This window comes from Malania oleifera, chromosome 3 (genome assembly GCF_029873635.1).
Source record: "Malania oleifera isolate guangnan ecotype guangnan chromosome 3, ASM2987363v1, whole genome shotgun sequence".
NCBI lineage: Eukaryota > Viridiplantae > Streptophyta > Magnoliopsida > Santalales > Ximeniaceae > Malania > Malania oleifera.
In genome coordinates this window covers 7,343,657-7,361,812 of record NC_080419.1, presented here as the reverse complement: position 1 = coordinate 7,361,812, position 18,156 = coordinate 7,343,657, and the positions used below count along the sequence as shown (strand labels likewise).

The 18,156-nt window shown below is 34.5% G+C and overlaps 1 protein-coding gene across 1 annotated transcript; it reads left to right on the top strand.

The window, feature by feature from the left end:
* Window positions 1–6,290: 6,290 nt before the first annotated feature.
* On the top strand, window positions 6,291–8,090 carry LOC131152390 (CBL-interacting serine/threonine-protein kinase 7). The gene has a single exon (XM_058104245.1). The coding sequence runs from the start codon at window positions 6,443–6,445 to the stop codon at window positions 7,736–7,738; it is 1,296 nt and encodes a 431-aa protein (XP_057960228.1). The 5' UTR covers window positions 6,291–6,442; the 3' UTR covers window positions 7,739–8,090.
* The last annotated feature ends 10,066 nt before the right edge of the window (window positions 8,091–18,156 follow it).

Here is an 18,156-nt window from a genome sequence, read left to right as displayed (position 1 = left end):
GAATAATTTAAAAAAAAAATGACCTAATGTTTCTTGTGTGGCATATGATAGGTTAAAATTTGAGACTTCCATATATGTTAGAGGTCTCAAAAAAACTAGGTTAATAGGGATGAAAAGGAAAACGGAATGAGAAATAGTTACCTTTGTTGCGTAACACAAGCTTAGTTTAGGTCTCTCTTATTGGCTTGAAAAAAAAAAAAAGTCTCACCTAATAATTTCTTCGTGACTAGTCTGCTTTTCTCAAGTGGTCCTAGCTCCTTTGTTGTTTATTGATGCATAGCACCGGTATTTTATGTGTTAAGATTTTACCACGTAAAAATATCACATTTGCAACTTGTTTGGTACATAAAAATGGAATGAAATAAAATATAATGAAATCGGTGTTTACAATTTTACAAATTTGTCATATAGTTTTTTATTCCATTTCACTCTCAATTTATTACACTAACATATTCTAATATACCAAACACAAGATTAATCCTTGGTGACCGTGAGGTTCTAGATTCATGATTAGTCTATGGATTATTGAGGATGCATTAATGGGCCTACAGGTGAGCATAATTTGGTTAAAACCGAATTAACCGAGTAAATTCGATTGGTTCGATTTGATTAAAAAATTTATTTGGTTCGGTTTGGTTTTCATTTTCATTGAATTTCGGCTTTCGATTTTCGGTTTGGTTTTTGGGTTTCGCTAATTCGGTTAACCGAATTAACTTAATAGTATAAATTAATAATAAATAATTATATATATTATAATAAAATATATTTTATATTATATATATATTAAAATATTAAATCGATTAATTGATTTTAACCGATTTAACTAAAATTCAATTCGGTCAATTTTGAGTTCGGTTAAGTATGAAATTTCGGTCGGTTCGGTTATTTAGTTTTTTTTAATAAAAAATTTTTAATTAGCTCAGTTAATTAACCTAATTCACCGAACCGATCCAATACTCACCCATAAATGGGTCAATGATAGATAATATTTTAATCCTCATATTTGATACTATCTGAATGAGTTTAAAGAACTTACTTAAATAGGAGTTGTGAACCATTAAAAAAAAATACGGAGTTAAAATCTCTAACCTTCACATTACTTATTTCAAATTATTCTCTTATTCTTAGATGTGACAAAAATCAAACCATGCATGTATAGTCACTGAGTTATACATCACTACGTAACTAAGAGGTACGGAATGCAGTGGGGCCAAAGGAGGAAAGAGTTAAACATGGTACCCTATTAAATTTTGACTTGGAAGCCACTCCATCATTTTCCCTGTGAAAATTAGTCACGGATCTGCTTCAGCTTCATCCCGCGTGCCGTGTGATGTAAGGGCTTTGACACGTGGCTCCATTCCCAGCCGTCTGTGTCATCACGTGAGCCCCCCCCTAGGAGCACAGTAGCGGGACCATGTACAACACGCTCCCCACCGTCACTTTCTGCTCGCCGGTAAAGTGGGGTAGGGCTCCGTGCCACATTCGATGTGTATTAGAAAATTTTGTACTCACCTTTTTTAAAAACTTTAAAAATTTTGACTCTATAAAATTAATTCATATTTCAATTATATGATTTGTCTTTTATAATATAAAATTGTGAGATTAGTAAACAAAGTAGACAATGATTTATCAGAATTAGATTTATCAGGATAGGTAGGGTCTCGTTTCCATTCGTCGTTAGTTTAACTCTAAAATTTTGTTTGGTGTATTTTGATTTAATTTTTATTGTGTTTATATTTTTATTTTCTTTGTCAGTTATGTTTAATTTTGTTGTCCTAATTTGATTGGTTGTTTTGTAATCTCCATTTTGCTTAGTTTGTAACCACAGTATTCCTCCTCCAAAAGTGAGTGTATATTAATAAATAAATGAAAGTGTCGTCCTCATTTAGTGAAAAAAAAAGAAGATTGAATCGTAGGCAAGACTTTAGATGGTATGGTATTGTAGAAAAATTCTTAATCATTTTCTCTATGTTTACATCACGAGAGACAAAAGAGAGCTTTACTGAAATTAGATCCATAATGATCCTTATTATTTCTCTTCGATATATTTTCTTGTGATATTTATCTTATAATGAGTAGCAAAACTCTTCTAATCGTATTTTATTTTATGATACATGGACCCATGAACTAGTGTTACTCTATATAATATGGTGATATTAGAATAAAATAAAAATATATGAAAATATTAAGCGATAAATTTAATTTAATTTATCCTATTTTGTTGGCTTGTTATGTACTAAATACATAGTTAATTGTATGTTTAGTTTATGGGATGATGCTCCTTTAAATGACATATTTCGAGAAAATTATTTTCGAAAATCACGTATCTATTTGATGAAAATATTTTCATTAGATTTATGCTACAAAATTTTCAAAGTGATAATAACTTTTTGAATTTAAAATAAATATGAAAATAAAATATTATGTGAAAACATGAATTATACCATCAATTACTGCCCAATGCATATGCATATACTTCTAAGATCCATAACACCACTTTGTATAATATATTTTTTTCATATGAGCTTCGGAACCATTTTCATTTACCATTTCATAAATGGCAAAGTAGCTTCATAGCTTTTGTCAAAGAGATTTAGGTCTGAACCACCTTATTTTATGGTTGGCATATATCTTTTCATTTGACTTTGTGTCGAGAAGAATAGTATAATACTTACATGTCCTTTCCCACCTTGTACGGATAAAATAGAACAATGAGTTAAAAATATATCCACCATTTCCAATGCCATAATTTAATCCACAAATGCAATAATTAAATCACCAAATAAATTAACAAATAATCAAAAAAATAGTAAAGTAAAAAAATATCCTAAAACCGAACACCAAAAATTTACAAAATTCAAATCAGGAAAAAATCATGAGACCCCGTGTTCAAACCAAATCCTCTAGGTAAGATAAAAAAAATCATAAACAATCATACTCACAAGTCAATCTCATCAACAAAAACTTGAGACTAATAAAAGATTGTCTCACAAGAAAATAAAATCTGAAGAAGAATATCACGATCAAAGCGATCAAATTGAAACCCTTGTCGTCACGAATGCACACCTAAAATTTCAAGTCAAGTTGAATCCATCACTTCTCTTCAAAAAAAGTTTTTTTTTTTAAATCCAATGACTCTAACCACCATCACTCTACTTTGGACATTATATATGGTGCGGCACCAAATCCAGTGACTACCCATTGACGCACCTTTGATAATTTACTAGGACAAACTCTTAAAGAGGAATCGAACACGTGACCTTGAGGTCACCAAAGTTACAAATTACTCTTACCATTTGAGTCAACTAGATTAGGCTTGTAGAATAGTTCATGGTATATATACAATGAGCATTTGTGTAGATTTAAACAACTCATAATATAAAATTTATGTTTGATCTCATATAATTTTAAATAAAAAATGTAAAATGTATTGATGTTCCCATGGGTCACAGAGGCTCAACATCACATTATATATATATTGCACTGAATGCGTCCAAGTTGTAAACCAACACCTGAAGATTAATCAAAGGTTTAAAACAGTTTGAGGGTCAAAGAGGGTGATTTAAATATTTTAATTCAGTCATTAGCATGGATTTTTTTATGGGTTTCTTGGGAAGAGTGTCATAGTAATGCCCTTATAAAGCAAAAAGATATTGATGTTGCAACAAATGAGGTTTTTATTTTATTAAAATAGGAACAAAATAGAATCTCATGTGAACTAATAAATATCTAAAGTTTATCTTATTTTTTATTTAGTATATGAGTCTACAATATAAATTATATTGGGTAAAATTTAGAGATATCTAGATAGTTGTTCAGAACTTGGATTTTGAGTTTTGGATTTCTACTTGTATAGATTTAAATTAAATTTAATATGTTTTTATATTATATTTTATCAAAATTTATATATATTTAAATTCAAAACTCAAAATTTATGCTTTGAAACAAAGAATATGAATTCTTTTTAAAAAAATGATTGATATTATATTTGATAGTTATTAAGGGATCGTTTAGTATCACTGTCAAAAATTAGAGAAACGAAAAATCAAAAACTAAAAATAGAAATTAAAAACTAGAAACGAGCAATTTGTTTGGTTAATATTTATAAAATTAATACAAATTAAAAACCTAATTAAAAAAATGCTCATTTTCATCTTTAAATTAAAATATTATAAAAATATGATTAAAAAATAAAATTACAAATAATACACATTAAAAAAATTATTATAATGAAAATAAAATTTATTAATTATTTTACTTAATTGTTCAACTTTCAAAATTTATTTTACAAAAAAAAAATTATTAGACATGATAATTGAAAAATAGTAAAAGTATTTTGTAATTGACTTTATTATTATTATTTTAAAAATTTATGTATATTTTTATTTTAATTATATTTAAATTTATGTGATCATTTAGTTTTGATTTTAATTTAAAAGTGCATAAATGAATAATTTAATCCAAAAAAATTATTCATGGATATTAAAATTTTTGGCAATAGATTGATAAAACAACTTAAAATCATAAATTCTATTTTTTGAAAAATAGTTGAAAAAATGAATATAAACAAAAATGTGATAACAAAAACCAATGCATTTTTTACAACATGTGTTTTTCGCTGTGGAGAAATAGAAATTGAAAATAAGAAACAACAACGACACCAAACAAATCCTAAGGAACTCATAGTTATAAGTTTGTAAAATAAAAAATTAGGCAAAAGACTCTAACCTCTCTTAAGGTTGGTAAAAGGACAATGACTTTCGGTAAAGTTTCAAAAATTTTAGAAATCTTTCTTGAAATTTCAAGAATTTCAAAGACCTCCCCAAATATTTTGTTAAAAAGACATAAATATTCTCTTGTGTTTTATAAAAAAATAAATTTTTTGAGAAAATGTTTCTATCATTTTAGTAAATCTCAAAGAAGATTTTTGACTTTTTTGAAATCTTTAACGTATGGACAAACCTAAAATAGGTGAATTTCTTTTGCCTATGGAGTGGGCAATCCTCCTTTTTGGAATTGAGACTTTCCACTTATGGCCCAATGGGAACCAGCATAGCAAACTACTCCTAACCCTACCCCTACCCCTACCCCTACCCCTACCTATCCCTCCCTAACCCCAAGCCTTCCCCACAATAACCTCATTTTTCAACTTTTTGTTTAGTGGTGGTTATTATGGTCTTAAATTTTCATTAAATTGTCAAAATATCAATTAAAATATTCGCTTTTCATCACTCTCGAAATTAAGATGACAATTAAATTCAGTCCTATAAATTTTTATAGAAAGTTTAACAAATCATCCTAAATTCATTGAAATCTTACAATTTTTGTGAACCATTTTAAAATTTTTAGAAATTTACTTGAAATTCAAATGTGATATTTAAACGCAAAGTGAAATATTTTACTTAATTTATCTTACTTATTGTATGGAAACAAAAAATTATTACAAAGGCTTTTGAAATGTAAAAGAATTATTCCTAGGTATCCACAACAACATTTTATTTAACCATTTATGTTTAAATTATCTTTATTTATATAATAAATATTATTTAATTAATTTATGAATTTGATTTACATTATTCAGATATGTTTAATACACATTATGTTTGATACATATATTATATTACAACTGTTACATCTCATACATAACAAATTATATTAGATTTATAAAATATTAGCCCTACAACTTACATTATTATTATTATTATCCAATAACCATTTCTAAATTTTAATAAAAGTTAATTTCCATTATTTTTCAAATCAAAATTGAAATTGATGTGGAAAGAGAAATTTTCGCCGATCTTTTCTTACTTTTGGTGTTTTGAAATTTTAGTCGAAGGCAAGATTTAAGACCTTGGTAACAATAGAAATAGGACTTCATTGCTAATGAAATCTAAAAATATTTTAATGAATACTAACCGTTACGTGTGTCTTCACTTGTTATAAAAATAGAATATGCATTTTTAAAATTGAATGAACATGTAAAAATTTTCAGAATAAAATTGAAGGTTATATTTTCAGAATAAAATTATAATATCAGGAGTTTCTAACAAAAATTTTCTATGGTTAGGAGATTTTCCCAATAGAAGTAAGTTCTGCTGTCGCAACGCGAATGCATTAATGATTTGAACTGGCACCTTTTACCAACTCCCTCTCCCAGCTCACGCCCAAAAATATCAAGCAGCGTCTGCGGTGCACCTACGAATGAGGAAGAAACGGAGGGTAAAATGGGAAACTGAAAATAAAAATTGACAGCCAAACAGAACTGTTCGGAAATTGTGTTGAATGTGGAAAGTGCCGAAAACCACTCCCACCCGCCTCTACTATATATAACCCACCAAAAGCGCCGTTCCAGAGAACCTCTCTGTGTGCTCTCGGCGGGGTCGACGCTCGCCGCCACCTGGGTCACCGGCGGCCGCGTTGCCGCCGCCCCAACCCACGCCCCATGGATCCTCAGACAGCCCCTAAGAAGGCCGCTGGGCCAAACACCACGGCGGCTGACGGCAGCGACGGGACCGCCACCCTCCTGGGTAGGTACCAGATGGGTCGCCTCCTGGGCCGCGGCAGCTTCGCCAAGGTCTACAGAGCTCGCTCCATCGCCGACGGCGGCTCCGTCGCAATCAAAGTCATTGACAAGTCCAAGACCGTTGACGCCGCTATGGAACCCCGCATTCTCCGCGAAGTCGCCGCCATGCGCGGTCTCCGACACTCCAATATTCTCGGAATCCGCGAAGTCATGGCCACCAAGTCCAAGATCTACCTGGTCATGGAGCTCGCCGAAGGCGGCGACGTCTTCTCTAAGATCCGCCGCTGCGGCCGCCTCTCCGAGACGGCGGCGCGTCGATACTTTCAGCAACTCGTCGCCGCCCTCCACTACTGCCACCAAAACGGCGTCGCTCACCGCGACATCAAACCCCAGAACCTCCTCCTTGACCAGAACAACAACATCAAGGTCTCAGACTTTGGCCTCTCCGCCCTGCCGGAGCAGCTCCAACACGGCCTGCTGCACACGGCGTGCGGGACGCCGGCTTATGCGGCGCCGGAGGTCGTCTGCCGCCGAGGATACGACGGCGCCAAGGCCGACGCTTGGTCTTGCGGCGTCATTCTCTTCGTCTTCCTCGCCGGATACCTCCCGTTCGACGACAGCAACCTCGTGAACATGTACCGGAAGATTCATCACCGGGATTATCGGTTTCCGGCATGGATGTCAAAATCGGCTCGCTGGGTCGTCCACCAACTGCTCGACCCAAATCCCCAAACAAGAATGAGCATCGAGGTGCTTATGAACACTCCCTGGTTCAAGAAATCTCTGCAATTTTCTCAAATTAGTACTTACGATTCCGAATTAGTGACAGAAAAAGATTTTCCCACTTCAATTTTGAACGCGTTCGATATAATTTCGCTGTCGTCGGGGCTCGATCTATCCGGGCTTTTCGAGGCGGTGAACAAAAAGGACAAGAGGTTTACGTCGGTGGCATCGCCGGAAACCATTACGGAGCGGGTGAGAGAAGAGGGCGGGAAATTAGGGTACTGTGTTAGAAGAGGGAAGACAGGTAGTTTGAGAATGGAGAAGGGAAATGTTCTATTAGTAGTTGAAATTTTGGAGGTGGCGCCCTCATTACTGTTGGTGGACGTGAAGGTGGCGGAGGGGGTGGTGGAGTTTGGGGAGCTTCAATGGGGGGATCTGAAAGCCGGGCTTGGGGACATAGCTCTTCAATGGCACAATCTTGATGGGGCCTAAAGGAATTTCGATTCAGAGTACGCTGTTTCCGGTGATTGTCGACCGGCGGTGGTGCTGCCGAGGATGTCGTATGGCGTGTGGGGTTCGAAGCGGCCGGCGGTGTCGAGCGGAGGCGCCATTCCCCGTGGAATCGCCTGACAGTGAATTTGTACAGAGGGTGAGATTGTACGTGGAGTTGCTTAATTAGGGTTTTGATGGATCGATGTATCAATGCTTCATACAATAATGTTTTGTTGTTCATCTGTGTGTATCGTGGTGATGGTGAAAGCGTGGATGTGGATTTTGTAGATTTCATCTTCCTCTCTTGGGTTTTATTTAACAATAATTTAATTTCTCATTGCACTTTTGTTAATTAAATTTTTTTTTGGGGCCTTGATCTTTCATGTGATAGTAGGGAAATGAATCCTTATTTAATTGCAATTTCTCAAAATATCTCTTGGTAAAAAAAAAATATTGTTTTAATTGGCACCCATACTAGGAATTAATATACAATTTTTTGTCTTTATTATTTTTTAAAAAATTTTGGGTGAAGGGAAGGCTTTTTCAAAATAATTTATGTCAATCTGAAAATTAACAAAAAGAGATTTATTTAGGTGTAGTGAGTTTTAAAAAAATTTAAATTTAAATTAAATTAAATTAAATAATTAAATAAATTAATTAATTATTATTATTATTATTATTTTTTTTTGGGTACGTCCGGGTATCCACCTACCATCAACGACGTCCGTTTTACGGTCCGTCGCATCGGCCAGTGACTAATCCCACGCCCCGTGGATCCGGCCTCACATCACCACGAGGAGGGTAAACCAGGAGCCCAGGGGCGGAATCGAACCCGGGAGGCTCATTGCTGACCTCGTGAGCAGCCATGTTCCTCTCTCTCTCTCTTTTCAATTTTTCAGTTGATTTTCGTTCGATCGAAAATTAAAAAATATCGTTAGACTCTATTCTCCATCACTGATATTTCTATCGAAGCAGATTTGTCATAGGAGTGGCGTAAGCATATCTATTGGGATAAATTCGCACTCTTACCTCAATTTCTCTTAAATCTTAAGCCTAATTGACGATCGGACACTATCATAAGAATTTAGAAATAATTCTCTACAACTCTAGCGGAACGGATTTCTTGTGAGGTCGTCGTAAGCAAAATCCCAAAATTAGGATAAGATAGTTATTAAAAGGCTAGTTATTATTTAATTAATGTAGATTTAGAAATGTTAGAATATTGATCATTCAGAAGTTGAATTTGGGTTATTGAATTTAGAGCTTGGGTAAGCGCCGCAGGTGTAATTTTGGGACCCTACAGGCATAATTCAAGAAATCAGGTAAGGGTGTTAAATATTAGTTTAAATGTTAATTTGAAATATATGGAATCTAGGGAAGGTTATATGAGTATTATTTTGATAAATGAGTTAATTAATTTGAGAAAAACGCGGATTGCAAGATTTAAGTTTTGGGCACCGGGGGCGTAGGATCTAAGTTTTAACGAGACTCTCAGTAAGTCAGGTAGAGGGAATAAATTATAGCAGTTTTTTGGTATTATTGATTGAATGAATATGTGGAAAATAAAGTTATGATATTTTTCCCTGTGAAATTAATATATTATGAGTATTAGATGAAAACTGTGTATCATATGACATATACTGAAAAATGTAAAATATAATGATGGGTAATTCTTGATAAAATAATGAAATAAGAATTATTGATATGTTAATGGAAAATGATGAAATATGATATTTAATGTGAATAGAAATGATTTCTATGAAAATAAGAATGTATGAATTACTGATATTGGTATTTTGAGAAATGTTAAAATACGTGAAACATGATATATACTTTTATGAGGTGATGAAATGTGCACAGAAAATGATAAGAACATTTTTATTGAGATGAATTGGGATATACTGATATGAGATTAATTGTGTATATTGATATGAAAATATTGAAATGTAAAAATGAAAACGTGAATTCTGAAATGTGTATACTGAAGTGTGAATATAGGAAATATGAAATGCAATATGGAAATTGAAATGTGATGATTGAAATGAGAATATTGATTGTGAATATTGGGGAAATGTGAACATTGCAAAGTGCGAAAGCTGCAATGAGATTATTGAAATATGATTGATGAAATGCTAATATCGCAAAATAATTGCGGATATGTGGCAATGATAACCCTGATGAATGGTTATGGAAACCCTAATGATGGGTTGTGATATTGAGTATGGTACCGTTGCTAGTGGTGTTAGTGCAATCACACGGACTCGTGGAGCGTGTGGCGTGATAGTCAACTAAGTTGTATAGTAGAGTTGTTGTACCCCTTGAGTCCGGATCAGAGTTATAGGCCGGTCAGTTGTACTACAGATATGGGATATGTGATATGATATTTTGATATAACTGAACTCATATTGCCACACATTGTAAATAATTTATTCTGTCTTACTGAGATGTGTCTCACCCAAATTATCTAAACTTTTCAGGGAACAGAGATAGGCCAAGTGAAAGAGTTTCGAGACAATAGGGAGTTAAGACCTTGATACACAGGGTGAGTTATTAGACTAGGGAGGTGTAGTTTTGTAATAACCTAGATAATTATTAGAATTAAATAATAAAGAAAAAGAGAGGGAAAAAGAATTTTAAAGGGACTTGTCGATGTGGGCGCGTGTCTTGTCGACGAGAAGTTACCGAGAAGGCATTTTTCAGAGCCTGAATCTCGTCAACAAGGAGTAGGCGTTCGTTGACGAGACTGTCGACGAGGCCACGTGGACCAGCTTTCTATATAAAGCTGAAAATTATTTTTCCCGCGAGAATTTTAGATCCTATTCACTCTCTCTCTCTAGAAAACACACCCTCTCACTTCTCTCTAAATTTCTGGCTCCGATATTCCCTGGTTCGACGATCAGAAGCTACCACGGTGATTCTAGGGAGATTTTCTACAACCTAACTAGAGCGAAAATTCAATTTGAGTAGTTTGAAAATTATCCCAAATTTAGGGTAAGTAAATTTTTAAGTATTTTCAGTATTACCAGTATTACTTGGGGCCAGATTTTGTATTCTATGAGAATATACTAGTGTGTTGTGGAATAAATTTGGGATGCCATATTTTCAGGAATAGGGTGTTTTGGGGCCTTATAGTCATGGGTTGAGGATCCCAACAAGTATCTGTTCTGGAGTCTAAGTAAATTACAATTCAAGAAATTATGAATAGGCAATCTCAGGAAATATGAGTGTATTGATTTACTGGAGAATTTATATGTGTAAAATGCAGGTTTTTGAGGTTGGTCCACCGAGGGTGTGAGTGTTGAGTGGAGGCCAGTCTCACGGTCAGATAGATAAGGGAAATACGCTATGTTAGGAATTTTAGAAAGTGTACCAGAAGATTATGTATATATAAAACAATGTATTATTTAGTTTTTCTAGAATATTATTATTATGTTAGGAGAAGCGGATTTTAGAGCATGAGATTTTAATTACTCAATTGTATGACATGAGTTCATTACAGTTTTCAGAAAGTATGATTTATAATATTTTTCAAAATGTCATGACTTCAGAACCATAACACTCAGTTATTCAGTTATTCAGTCAGATATTTAGATTATGTAGATTAGTTTAGAAATGTTATGATTATTTCAAAATCATGTGGTAAAAACAATAGGATAATTATATATATCAGTACTAAATAGTATCAAACCCTGAGGAAGTATTTAGTCAGATTCAGACAATAGAGCACGGTGTTGTTGCTATTTCATATCAGAGTGCAACCACATATCTCAGATAGTGTGTAGATTTCATCTATTATACTAGGAGTGTAATAACCCCAAAAAGGGATATAGAATATTAGTGGAGTGATTCTAAAATAAAAAAATAAATAAAAATAAAAATATAAATATAAAAATATAAAAATAAAAAATAATTAATTAACTAATTAATTAATTAATCGAATTTATAAAAAAATTAAAATTTATTTTTATTTTTAATAATAAAATTTATTATTATTATTATTATTATTATTATATATCCATCCTTCAGGAAGAATCTTGAAGGATGGAACAGCAGAAGGAAACAAAAAAAAAAAAAAAGGAGAGAGGCCTGCGCAGTAAGCCCCCCTGCCCTTCAGTCTCTCTCTCTCTCTCTCTCTCACTCTCTCTCTCCTCTCATTTTCTCTCCCTCTCTCCTCAGTTACGTGGCAGATTCTTACCCGATTAAGAATTAGAAGATACCGTTGAGCTCCATTTTTCGCTGCCGTCATTTCTATAGGAGCGGATCGGTGGTAGGAGCGGCGTAAATGTATCTCCTGGGGTAAACCATTTTATCATTTTTATTTAATTTCTTACAAATTACAAGCACGATTGACAAACGGATACCACCACGGGAATTTAAGAATGATTCTCTACAAGTCTAGCAGGACAAAATTCTCGTGGGATCGTTGTGGGAAAAACCCCAAATTTGGGGTACGGGGGGTTTATTAAGGGGCTTATTTTTAATTAATTAGGATTAATTTAAAAATACTAAAACGTTGAGCATCTGGAGCTAAAGTAGAATTTTCAGAATTTAGGGCTCGGGTGAGCGCCGCGGGTGTAATTTTGGGATCCGCGGGTAAAATTTAAAAAATTAAGTGGGGGTGTTAAATATTAGTTTTAATGTTAATTTGAGGTATATGGTGCCTATGGAAGGTTAAATGAGTATTGTTTTGGGGAAATAGGTTAATTAATATGGAAAAAATGTAAATTGCAGGATTTGAATTTTGGGCATCAAGGGCGTAGGATTTGGGTTCTAACGAGACTCTTATTAAGCCAGGTAAGTGGAATAAATTATAACAGTATTTTTAGAATTACCGTTTGAATTAATATATGAAAATAAAAATTTTGTATTTTGCCTCAAAATTATTATGATATAAATATCAGATAAATTGTGTGACATTTGAGTAATATTAATTTGTGATGCTTTGGAGTCTGAAACTAATATATTATAAATATTAGATGAAAATTGTGTGGCATATGACATGTGTTTGAAAAATGTGAAATATAATGAGGGGTATTTTCCGAGAAAATATTGAAATGAGAATGATTGATGTGATTAGTGAAAAATAATGAAATGTGGTATTTATTTGTGAATGAAAATTATTTCCATGAGAAATGAGTTTGTACAAATTACTGGTATGAGTATTTTGAAAAAATGTGAAAATACATGAAATATGATATATATTATTACGAGATGATGAAATGTGCACAGAAAATGATGAAAATATTTATATTGAACTGAATTGTGATATACTGGAATATGAGTGATAAAATGCCAATACTGCATAATGATTGCGAGTATGTGGTAATGAATCCTAATGGATAGTTATGATATGAAGCACAGTACCGTTGCTAGTGGTGTTAGTGCAATAACACGGACTCTTAGAGCGTGTGGTGTGATAGTCGACTGAGCCATTTTGTACAGTTGTTGGGCCCCCTGAGTCCGGATCAGGGTTATAGGCCGGCCAGTCGTACTACAGACGCGATATGTGATATGATACTTTGATCTAACAGAGTCAGCCAACCGCGGTTAGATCCAGCCTTCGGGCCGCACAACCTTGACCATGGGGGAAAGCATGGCGTGGATAGAAAGATCCTCAGGGTGGCCATGAGTTACAGACGTGATGTTGGTATTTGATACCAAAGATACTTATGAGCCAGAAAGTAAAATGAAAATGGTAAGTGAAAGAATGATAAAATTGGCTAAAATGAGAAATGAAAGAAAGAATGGAAAATGAGAAATAAAGAATGTTAAATATGAGAAATGAACCGTGTAAGTTAATGACATAAATAATTGAGATGAAGTGAAACTCTTCGCCTAAGGGCTTACTGAGTAAGGTGAATGCCCTGATAGGTATCAGATGTGGCCATACCCAGCTGCATAACGTGTTAGGGCATAGGGAAGTTACCTGTATGGGCGGGTAATCTTCCCTATTCTCAGGATCTTCGCAGGTAAAAAAGTGTTGAAATGATTGATTTTGAGAAATGATTTTAAAGCTTATAAAAAGTTGTGTTGTATATCTATATGACTATGAGAATATATTTGTCAATGTATTTTCTTAGATGAAATATTATTCTGAAAAGTAAAGCATGTTATAACTAAACTCATATGGCCACACAATGTGAATAATTTATTCTTTCTTACTGAGATGTGTCTCACCCAAATTATCTAAATTTATCAGGGAACAAGGATAGATCAGGCGATAGAGCTCCTTGACCATTAGGAGCTAAGACCCTGATACACAGGGTGAGTTTCTGGATTAGGGGAGGTGTAATTCCCCTAGTATTGAGTAGTTTTTGAGTTTGTGATAATGATGTATATGTGTGTATATAGATACTCTGGATATTGTATTTTGAATGATATAAATACACTGTCTCCTACTGTTAGGTTTTATAAATAAAATGACTTTTTACCCGGTACCGAATGAGGGTCGGGTCATAAGAATGATAATAGGATTGTTGATATGGTCAATTTATGAATAAATATTTATTTATTATTGATTGAAAAAAAAAATTGTACGAAAAAATCGAGGCGTCACAATGAGAGATTGCAGTCTCCCTAGAGAGCTGGGTTGAGGTGGCCAGTTTGACAAGGTAGAGATTAGTAACGTGCCCGGAGAGACTGTAGTGGGCTAAATTGTTGATTGGTAGAATTTCATATTGACTTACTTGGTAGGCTAACGAGAGCTAAATCCCGCCTACGAGCCGCATAACCCTGTCATGAGGGGTTAAATCATGACATTCAGTTCCCAGGGTATTATCACAGCTATTTCTATAAATATAGATTTACAGTACAACAAATTTATTATTATATTAGAATTATGTGTAACTAAAAAACTCAGATATATAGTTGTATTTTAAACTATAATAAATGTAATCTGTACAATATATTAGATTATCAGTTTTACAGTTTTAGTATTATATCAATATATTAAATGTGTAACTTAGTTGCCACACACTAGTGATAATATATCTTCTCCTACTGAGCATTGTCTCATCCCAATGACTTAACATTTTTCAGGTGATCCAGTTAGGCGAGACTGCAGTGGGCTAGATTGTTGATTGATAGAGATTTAGGTTGACTTACCTAGTAGGCCAACCAAAGTAAGTCCCGCCTACGGGCCACACAACCCTGTCATAAGGCGTTAAATCATGACATTCAGTTCCCAGGGTATTATCATAGATGTTTCTATATATATAGATATACAGTGTAGTAGCAATTTTATTATAATATTAGAATTATATGTGATTAAAAAGCTCAGATATATAGTTGTATTTTAAGATATAGTAAATGTGATTTGTACAGTATACTGGATTAGCAACTTTATAGTTTCAAGTACTATATTAGTAGATTAAATGTATAACTCAGTTGCCACACACTAGTAATAATATATTTCCTTTTACTGAGCATTGTCTCATCCCATTGACTTACTGTAAGAACTCGATATATTTAAAAAAGAAGGATTTCTGCAGATTTTGTCAACGAAACCAGATTTCGTCGACGAAGGCAGAAGACTTTTTGTCAATGAAATTCAGAAGTTCGTCGACGAAGAAAAATCGAGAGGTCTAAGAAATTTTAAATATCAGACTTCGTCGACGGGGCTGCTGACATCCGCGACGAAATCCTTGACTTTTCGTTGACGAAGGTACTTTTCGTCGACGAAAACCGGCCGGGTCAAAAGGGGTATAAAAGGAATATTTTCATTTCTTCTTCATTAAGAAATCTCATATCTCTCTCTCTCTCTCTATAAACTCTCACTACTCTCTCTCTCTCTCTAGATTTCCTCGCTGATCGTTGATAGAATCGGAAATCTGAGGTTACCACGAGGATTGTGAAAGGATTCTCTACAACTTCTACAGATCGGAATCTCGTTTCGGAGATTTTCAAATTTCGGTGTAAAATCGAGGTAAGGCTTGGTTTTCAATTCTGATCCGGTAGTTTTGTAGGTATCAGTCTTGTGAGTATTTTCTGTACAATGACTTGTAGGTTTTGGAACTCGGTTCGTTGTTTAGGAGCCTTGGAGTTCGGGTTTTGCTTACGGGGTTAAGGTAAGGGGAACTATGTTTATATTGGTTATTTTTTAAATCGGACTCGGTGCAACTGTTGTCCATGGTCCTGTGTGTGTTTTGGTTACTCATTTGGAGGGATCTAATGGGAAAAACTATGAGTTTTTCATTATTACAGTTTTTGGGAAAAAGGGGGCGACGGGCTGCATCCTTGGTTTTGATGAAAACCTATGTATATGTTGATTTATACTGCGTGAATGGGATGGTCGTGCCTTGACTTTGTATAAACTGTATTTGTTTGGAAAACCATGATTTAGATTACCAAATGGGTGTGGTTTGTTTGGTTGTATGAGCATGCATGTGTGTGTGATATGTTGAAATGCTAGTAGGAATGCGGTTCCAAAATTGTTCCAGGTACTGAGAGTGGCCGGCTCTATATCTGAGGGCTTGTATTTATCGCCTGCCACATAGGCAAGAGTGGCCGACTCTATATTCGAGAGTGTGAGCCTATTTCGGCAGATCAGGCTGAAGGGTGTGGATCCACCAGTTAGCACCGGTACGATGCCATGGGAGTGGAGGACTCGCCATGTGCCAGTGGCGCCGTGCTTTGCGGGTTTGGTACGAGCCAACACCGGAATGCTGGACTGGCTACGGGCCGATGAGTGTGACGACACTGTGTACTGATCATGTGTGTGAATATGATGGGACTGAGCTGATGGGATCGCTAGTTCTTGTGACCGGTGTATTGATGGGACTGAGCTGATGGGATCGCTAGTTTTGGTTACCGGGTTACTGATTATATGTTGTGTGTGCGCATATGCACTGTGTGAACTAGTACTGGACTGCATTTAACTGGTTGTATGTTTTAGTCATGATAACACTCAAATGCCATACACCGATATAACCTGTGTTCTTTCTTACTGAGAGGTGTCTCACCCCTACTGTACGTACATTTTTACAGGTCCTTCGAGTAACCGGAACTAGCATCCTGGTGTAGGGAGCGTAGTGGCCGGTGTACTCCGTTTGCACTTGGGTAAGTGCTAGGACTGTAGTTTTGTTGGGTTGCCATTTTGAGTGATATTTGGGCATCCTGGTTGTACGTTTTTTATAGAGCTATGTTTGGCTCCTGTATAGACTCTGGTATGATACTGCATATGTTGATATAGTATGATTTTTCTGCTGCGTTTATGATTGTATTTGGATGCTGTTTAGGGTGCCTGGAACCCCACGGGGTCGGACCCTCATCCATTGTACTGTATCTTTTGATGATTGTATGATACAGGGATAGGTTAGGTTACATTCTCAACTCTGGGTCCCATTTCGGGGTTCGGGGCGTGACACTTACCATTTTTCAGGTGATCTAGTTAGGCGAGCGGATCAGGCTTGCGGGTAAAGGAGTTCTTGCCCTGTCCTTTCTGGAAGGGTAAGTGTTTCTGTAGTGTTAGTAGTTTAGGGGTAGATCTCAAGATTTTTGATGATGTCACTCGGTATTTTGTGATGTATATTTTTGAAATTTTTAGATTTCTGGTATTGTAAATATTGTTTATAGTTTTATGTTTATCGCTGCTTGGGAATGTATTGTATACAGAGTTTTCCTCAGTGCTCTTTTGGGCCTGAGATGTTTTCAGCAGATAATACAGAGAGATTGACTATATATTATATACATATATGTATTTAGGAAAAAAAAATAGCTTTTAAAAGCAGGTCGTTACATTATGTATGTGTAGTAGCACTCCGAAGCCGTATAAAGGGCCGAGACATTACAAAAGTTCTGAACAAAATAACAAAGTGCAAAATAATGATAATATTTGCTATAGGTGTGAAACAAAAGGTCATTGGTCTCGAATATGTCGCACTCCTAAACACCTAGTTGATCTTTAGAAGACATCGTTAAAAGGAAAAGGGAAAAGTGTTGAAGTGAATTTGTCTGAACTCATTGATGTTAAGTATGAGTCTTCTTTGGATGTTAATTTTATTGATTCTGATTTTTTTTTTAGGATCATAGTGACAAAATTGATCATTTGATTGGGGATGAAAATGTCTACTATTAAATTATCTTCATGTTTATGTTATTTTGAAAAATTAATTTATGTAATTTTTAAAAGTTTTACATATAATATGTTTGGTTATATTTTGTTATCTTTCTTACTTCTTAAATTTTATTTTTCATTTACTAGATCATACAAAATAAACTTGATAAAATGGAGGATGACATGTGTTTGGTAGACAGTGACACAACTCATATAATTTTTCATGTTAAAAAATATTTCTTGCAATTAACATTAGTTAAAATTAATGTTAATACAATATCTGTCTCTGCAAATGTAATAGAGGGCTCTCGAAGAGTTCGTATTATGTTTCCAAGTGGGACAAAATTGTATATTGATTATGCAC

Excerpts from the sequence above, each read along its gene's own strand:
- LOC131152390 (XM_058104245.1), top strand. The coding sequence starts at position 6,443 with ATGGATCCTCAGACAGCCCCTAAGAAGGCCGCTGGGCCAAACACCACG.